Source organism: Nansenia antarctica (assembly GCF_963989245.1).
Source record: "Nansenia antarctica genome assembly, chromosome: 3".
In the NCBI taxonomy this organism is placed as follows: Eukaryota; Metazoa; Chordata; class Actinopteri; order Argentiniformes; family Microstomatidae; genus Nansenia; species Nansenia antarctica.
Genome location: NC_137688.1, coordinates 81,001,555 through 81,009,054, shown reverse-complemented (window position 1 = coordinate 81,009,054; position 7,500 = coordinate 81,001,555). Strand labels below are relative to the sequence as shown.

The window sequence follows — 7,500 nt, the reverse complement described above, 5'->3', positions numbered from 1 at the left end:
CACCTCAAACACCCCCCTCACCACCCCCCCCCTCTACCCTTCCTGCCACCCTCCATCCCCCCACTCCTGACCCTGCTACCCTCCACCGCCCCCACCACCACCCCCCTCCAACCCCCACAACCTGGCTCCCCCCCCGGTACGTGCGCGTGTGTGTGCGGTGGTGGTGGGTGTAGAAGTGGCACCCCAGCCCCCCCCGCGCGGTGGCGCCCCCGCGCCTGTCCTTCCTGCGGGCCCTGAGGACCAGCCTGATAGAGAGGCTGAGGCGGAGCCGCTCCTTCGGGGACCTGGCCTCCCTCCGCCCCCGGCCCAAGGCCAGCCTGGAGGTCTATGTGAGTGAGGTGTGGCCCACGCTCCCCCAACACCCTCCTCCCCCCTGCCTGCCTGCCTGCCTGCCTGCCTGCCTGTGTCTGTGTCTGTGTCTGTGTCTGTGTCTGTGGCTGTGTCTAGGCCTGTGTGGATGGTGGGTGTGTGCAACCTGGAACCTTCCGGAAAAGGCTAGATGCTAAAAGGCTAGATGCTAAAAGGCTAGATGCTAAAAGGCTAGATGCTAAAAGGCTAGATGCTAAGAGGCTAGATGCTAAAAGGCTAGATGCTAAGAGGCTAGATGCTAAGAGGCTAAATGCTAAAAGGCTAGATGCTAAAAGGCTAGATGCTAAAAGGCTCACGTGTGAACGCGTCTGACCAGTGAAATTCTCTCAGGCAATTACCCTGGTCGGACCGTGTGTGATTCCATGGAATTTACAGGGAAGGCTTAGGTGTGATAGATTACTTATCAAATGCACATGTGTGATATGTTTACGCAGTGCGCATCAGTGGCCCTTCCAGTCAGCAATGTCAATATGTGTATCAGCAATAATATATGAGTTAACTCGTGTTATGCTTACCATCACCAAGTTCTCCCATACTGTGCTTTTGGACTAGTAGTATATGCTTTAGCTGGCGAGCGAACTTGGTGATAATGAGCATCATACGAGTCGACTCGCTGTTAAATCAATGTGAAAAATATGATGCTCGATACATACAAAAGACGCAACAGGGGAACCGCAGGGCGTTCAGCTCAGGTGTGAACGGCGAAAATCACTGGCGGACTCGGGTTGGGATTCCATGTCATTTACAGGGAACTATGTGTGAAAGGGGCTTGTGTGTGTGTGTGTGTGTGTGTGTGTGCGTGTGCATGGACTGCCCTGGGCCCAAGGGGGGGTGTGGAGTGGTCTGGGTGGAGGGGAGAGAGGAGTGGCGTGCTGTGATGCTGTGAGGCCACTAGCGGAAGGCTCTGTCTGACTTTCTCCCGCTCTCTTTCTCTTTCTCTCGCTCTCTCTCTCCGTCTCTTTTTTCCACCCCTCCCTCGCCCCCCCTCCCTCTCTCTCTCACTCTCTCTTTCTTTCTCCCTCTCTCTATCTCTGTCTCTTTCTCCCTCTCTTCTCTCTCTCTGTCCCCCCCTCCCTCTCTCTTTCTTTCTCCCTCTCTCTCTGTCTCTGTCTCTCTTTCTCTCTGTCTCTGTCTCTCTCTCTCTCTCCAGTCCACCCTCCCAGACGACTGTTATGAGAGCGGGGGCTGTGGGGCGGCGGAGTGTAAGCGTCTCTCCTTCAGCTTCTCTGACACCGCCTCCCTCCCCGGCCCCCCCGGCCTGGCCCCCAGCCAGTCAAACCCCGAGATCATGGTCACACCCCCCGACACCGACCACCGGCCCCCGGTCGCCCCCGGCAACACAGAGGAGGCGCGGGTGCACTCAGACACGGCGGAGGGTGAGGAAGAGGAGGAGGAAGAGGAGGAGGAGGAGGAGGAGGAGGAGGAGGAGGGGAGCGTGAGCACCAGCTTGGCCAGTGAGGAGGCAGAGTGGGAGCGGACGGAGTCGCGGCGCCACCGGGGGTCTGGGGGGGGGGGCTCGCTGGGCTCCGAGGGGCAGCTGTCGGCCGTGGCCCCTGAGGACGTGTTCCTGGACCACGCCCCCGACGACCCCGCAGAACTCAAACCCCTGGAGCTGGACACGGAGGAACCCGGCAGGTGTGTGTGTGTGTGTGTGTGTGTGTGTACTGTATAGACATGTACAGTGCTGCTTGAAAGTATGTGAACCGCTTGTGCAGTTATCGTTTTTTTTTGTTTTTACCATGACATCTTTATTTAATCAGAACCAGTCTTTTTTATCTGACATAACAGGTTTATATTTATCAATTCCATATGTTGGTTTAGAGGGAATCATGCGTGTAGTACTAAATGATAAAGAAATTAGTGCAGGTGCAAAAACAAGTGAACCTCTTCAGTCAATAGCTTGTGGCACCTCCATTAGCAGCAATAACTTGGGGTAAAGGTCTCGTATACCACTAATCAGTCTCTGACAGACTCCTTACAGAAGTGAGCCAATTGAGTGAGGTTTGAGGGGTGTCTGGCATGAACTGCCCACTTCAGGTCCTGCCACAGCAGTTGGTTTTGGCCAATCCAAAACACAAATCTTCTTTATCCTGAGCCGTTCTTTGGTAGATTTGTTTAAATGCTTTGGGTCGTTGTCTCAGCCCAGCTTTAGCTCCTTGACTGATGACTTGAAGTTTTGTTAAAAAATCTCCTGGTATACCTCACAATTCATGGATCCCTTAATGATGTGGAGTCGGCCAGGTCCAGAGGAGGAACAGCAGCCACAGATCTTGACATTCCCACCACCATGCTTGACTGTTGGGATCAGGTTCTTTTGGTGGGAGGCAGGGTTGGGTTTTCACCAAACGTAGTGGATTTGATTGTGACCAGAAAGGTACATTTTGGACTCATCTGTCCAGAGAATGAACTTCCAGAAACCTTCAGGCATGTCCAGATGGTCTCCGGCAAAGTTAAGAAGTTATTTTTTGACAGCAGCGGCTTCTTCCTAGCAACCATCCCACGAATGCCATTTTGATTCAGTGTTCTTCTTATTGTTGAAGCATGCACAGTTACCTGAGATGCAGCAAGGGAGGTCTGCAAATCTCTGAATATTATGTTTGGGTTGGTTTTTACCTGATTTGTTATTTTTCTTTTGGCTCTTGGGGATATTTTGTAAGGGTGTCCACTTCTAGGCCGAGTTGCTGTCATGTTAAATGCTCTCCATTTGGAAATGATTTGCCTCACAGTGGACTAATGGTGTTCAAATCTTATATAGCCTTCTGCAGACTGATGAATGAATGGATGAATTAATGAATGAATGGACTTTATTGTCATTGCTACAGTACAGGTACCAAACAACGAAATTTAGGAGGGGTGGCTCCCCTGGTGTTAGGAAAGGGGGAAAAAAAAAAAAAACTTTTAGAAAAAGAATAAAATCACAAGAAGGTAAGGAGCTGGTTTACTTAAATAAAGGCTATGTACACAATCCACTGTACTATACTGCACAGATAGTCAACTAGGGTTGTCATATTGCACAATAGTATTTTTTCACGTTATTTAAAGTGTCACAGTTTGCAGGCTTGAAATGTACATGTTTGTGCCTCAGCACTAGCTGCCATACAATCCGTCCAGACTGTCCTGGGCCCAGAACTTAGGTCTTTGCTGTGTTCAGGGCCTTGACGGCCCTGTGGTAGAAGCAGTTCTTCAGTCTGTTTGTCTTAGCGGCCGGGGTCCTGTACCTCCTTTTCGAGGGCAGCCTGATAAAGTGTACGTGCCCAGGGTGGGTCGGGTCCCTGGAGATCTTGGAGGCCTTCCTGAGACAGCGTGTGTTGTACAGCTCTTCCAGAGAGGGGAGGGGGGCGCCGGTGATCTTCTGTGCTGTTCTCACGACTCTCTGTAGCGCATTTCTCTCCGCTGTTGTGCAGCTCTAGAACCTGATGTGCTCTCACTAACCTCTTCCTGATGTCCTCTGAGATCTCCTTTCCTCTCGGCATGGTGTGTTTTGCATTTACCTGTAAGGATAACACAAAACTGACCAGGTTTCTTATCTCTATTTATCAGAGTCCCACCCAAACTCCCTAAAGATCTCTGCTTCAACTGGTTCATTTCGTACCCAATTATTTACCCTCCGGATTCTACTTACCTACTTGATGTAACCAAGGCAACTTGGTGTTCACTTATTTTTGCACCTGCACTAATTTCTTTATAATTTAGTTGTTCTACTACACGCATGATTTCCTCTAAACAAACATGAAATAAAGATTTCATGGTAAAAACAGGGGCGGAGTTGAAAACACAGCAGAAGATGAAATGGACCCATAACGGAACTTTTCTCTATGTCAGTCTGACCAGGCAGCTGGTGAGGAGGCTGACGTCTGCCGAGATGCTGCCCGCGGAGGGAGCCCCGATCTGGGCCGTGGACGGTGGTGAGGCCGGGGGGCCTGGAGCTCTGAGCTGGGCCGGGGAGGGCAGCAGGGCCTTCCTGGAGAGCAGCCTGGAGGAGGCCATCCAGACCCTCCTCCTCAGACTGGAGGGCCTATCACAGCGCTGCAGAGAGCTGCAGGACCTCGAACAGGAAGTGATGCGTCTGGAGGACCTCCTCAAGGTGAGTTATGCCCCGCCACCCCCCTTGTATGTGACCTACGGACCGATCCAAAACTATAAAACATTTTTTTTACATTTTTACCATTTAGCAGACACTTTTATCCAAAGCAACTTACAATGAGAGATTACAGGGACAGTCTCCCTGGAGTAACTTAGGGCTGAGGGCCTTACTCAAGGGCACACTAGTGGTGGTGTTGGCAGGTGGGATTTGAACATATGACCTTCTGATCACCAGTCCAACCCACTATCCACTACCCAAAACGGCCTTATGGTTGTTGTTTCTGCTGATCATCTGCCAAAAAGCTAAGTGGAGGTGTTGTTTATGTGTGGGATGTTGTTTCTTTTGAGGTTGTTTTTTCCTCTCGTCAGTAAACTTCCTAGCAGGGTTAGCCTACTCGCTGTGTGGTCTCTCCCTCACTAGCGCCCCCTAGCAGGGCAGCAGGGGTATGACAGCAGAGTGTGTTACAGCAGAGTGTTACAGTAGGGTGTTACAGCAGGGTGTGACAGCAGGGTGTGACAGCAGGGCGTGACAGCAGGGTGTGACAGCAGGGCGTGACAGCAGGGTGTTACAGCAGAGTGTGTTACAGCAGAGTGTGTTACAGCAGAGTGTGTTACAGCAGAGTGTGTTACAGCAGAGTGTGTTACAGCAGAGTGTGTTACAGCAGAGCGTGTTACAGCAGGGTGTTACAGTAGAGTGTTACAGTAGAGTGTTACAGTAGAGAGTGTTACAGCAGGGTGTTACAGCAGGGTGTTACAGTAGAGAGTGTTACAGCAGGGTGTTACAGCAGGGTGTTACAGTAGGGTGTTACAGCAGGGTGTTACAGCAGTGTGTTACAGCAGGGTGTGACAGCAGGGTGTGACAGCAGGGTGTTACAGCAGGGTGTGACAGCAGGGTGTGACAGCAGGGTGTGACAGGATCCCTCTCTCTCCTCAGTGTCGTCTCCCGGGCCACAGGAGCCGGTCGTCCAGCCTCAGCCTGACGGTGGAGAGCGCCCTGGAGAGCTTCGACTTCCTCAACACCTCCGACTTCGACGACGAGGACACGGGGGACGACATCACCGCCACCCCCCCCCACCCTCTCCCCCGCACCGCCACGCTCCTGGACATGGAGGCAGAGAGGATGGGGTGAGTCAGAGAATCCCCGCCCCCCCGTCCCCTGGCTCGCTTACACACACACCGCCCACCCCTACTTGCTTGGGGCGAGGGGGACCCTACTACCTCTGCTTGTCTGTCTATCTGTCTGTCTGACTTTCTATCTGTCTGTCTGACTGTCTGTCTGACTTTCTATCTGTCTGTCTGTCTCACTGTCTGCCTGTCTGTCTTTCTGTCTGTCTGTCTGTCTTTCTGACGTCTGTCTGCCTGCCTGTCTGCCTGTCTGTCTGTCTGTCTGTCTGACTGTCTGTCTGTCTTTCTGACGCCTGTCTGTCTGCCTGTCTGCCTGCCTGCCTGTCTGCCTGCCTGCCTGCCTGTCTGACTGTCTGTCTGTCTGTCTGTCTGTCTGCCTGCCTGTCTGTCTGTCTGACTGACTGTCTGTCTGATGATCTGTCTGTCTGCCTGCCTGCCTGTCTGTCTGTCTGCCTGTAGTGTGTGTGTGTGTGTGTGTGTGTGTGTGTGTGTGTGTGTGTGTGTGTGTGTGTGTGCATTTGTCTGTTTACTTCCTTATGTAACCTTGACTGTCTCTCCCTGTCCCCCCTCCTGTCCTCCTCCACTGTTCCCTGTATCACTCTATTTCTATCTCCCCCCTGTCCTCCTGCTCTTCTCTCTATCTACTTTGTTTGTGTAACTAGGCTCTCTCTCCTTCTCTCTCTTCTATCTCTCTCCCTCCCTCCCTCCTCCCTCCTCTCCTCCTCTCTCTCTCTTCTCTCTCCTCTCTCCCCTCCTCTCTCTCCTCCTCTCTCTTCTCCTCCTCTCCTCCTCTCTCTTCTCTCCTCTCTCTCCTCCTCTCCCTCCTCCTCCTCTCCTCCTCTCTCTTCTCTCCTCTCTCTCCTCTCCTCCTCTCTCCTCACCTCTCCTCCTCTCTCCTCTCTCCCCTCCTCTCCTCCTCTCTCTCTCTCCTTTCTCTCCTCTCCTCCTCTCTCCTCTCCTCTGTCCATATCTAACGCCCACTTCCTCGCTAAACCATCTTGATACATCCAGTAATCATATCGGGCTTTCACACCGGCAAAGAACCGTGCCGGTTCGCGTTCGCGTTTGGGAACCTCCGAACGTTGGCGATGTCTGGCGAACGAGCCCGCGTTCATATCCAGTGTATAACGCGGGCTCGTTCGCCAGACAGCGCCAACGTTCGGAGGTTTCCTAGCCCTAATAGTGCACTCGGATAATTCAGTTAAACCGCTCGTCTGTGGACAAATCCAGGCTTGAACAACTTGTATCCTAGGATGACACGGCCCTGACTCTGCTCCGCTACATTGTGACGGAAAAAATTGACAACAAAATCACATTTAACTGTGAAATTGTTCTTCTCATAATATCATGCTGATTGATTCACACGCTGGGGTAATCTCACGCTGCTCCGCTGCCCTCCGGTGGTGACTGTGTGTATCTGCTGTGTGTGTGGGGGTAGGCCTGGAGGACAGCACCCAGAGGCCAGGGGCCACCTCAGCGAGGCCCTGACGGAGGACACCGGGGTGGGCAACAGTGTGGCCGGAAGCCCCCTGCCGCTCACCACGGGCAACGAGAACCTGGACGTGGCCATCGTCATCCACCTGCAGTACTGTAACCACCTCATCCAGGTACTAGAACAGTCATGAGGGGGTCATTTTGACCCCTGTCAGTAAAGAAAAATGTCATATCTTTGTACTCGATCAAATTTCAGGACCCTCCTTTCATGACTTGTCCTAGATATGTGCGTTCTACCACCCAGTATCCTTACATTTTCAAAATCACATCAGGATAAGCTAATATAAAGATATTTTGCTGTTTTTCTGTATAGGAAGCAGGCTAATTTACAAGCGGCCAACTAGTGGTCGTTGTGTGTAAATAGCAGCTTGAGCATTGTAAAGAGCATTGACCCCCGAGGCGGCTCTTATAGTAGGTGAAAAAGGCACG

General features: G+C 52.1%; 1 protein-coding gene across 1 annotated transcript in view; it reads left to right on the top strand.

The window, feature by feature from the left end:
- ripor2 (RHO family interacting cell polarization regulator 2) overlaps positions 1-7,500 on the top strand; it is a gene marked incomplete at both ends in the record, with an annotated part of 88,217 nt that overhangs the window by 74,751 nt on the left and 5,966 nt on the right. Inside the window, 5 exons of the mRNA XM_080527632.1 lie at positions 174-329; positions 1,520-2,004; positions 4,192-4,453; positions 5,387-5,577; positions 7,016-7,184. Coding sequence (XP_080383758.1) covers positions 174-329; positions 1,520-2,004; positions 4,192-4,453; positions 5,387-5,577; positions 7,016-7,184 — 1,263 coding nt within the window. The remainder of the gene's footprint in view (positions 1-173; positions 330-1,519; positions 2,005-4,191; positions 4,454-5,386; positions 5,578-7,015; positions 7,185-7,500) is intronic.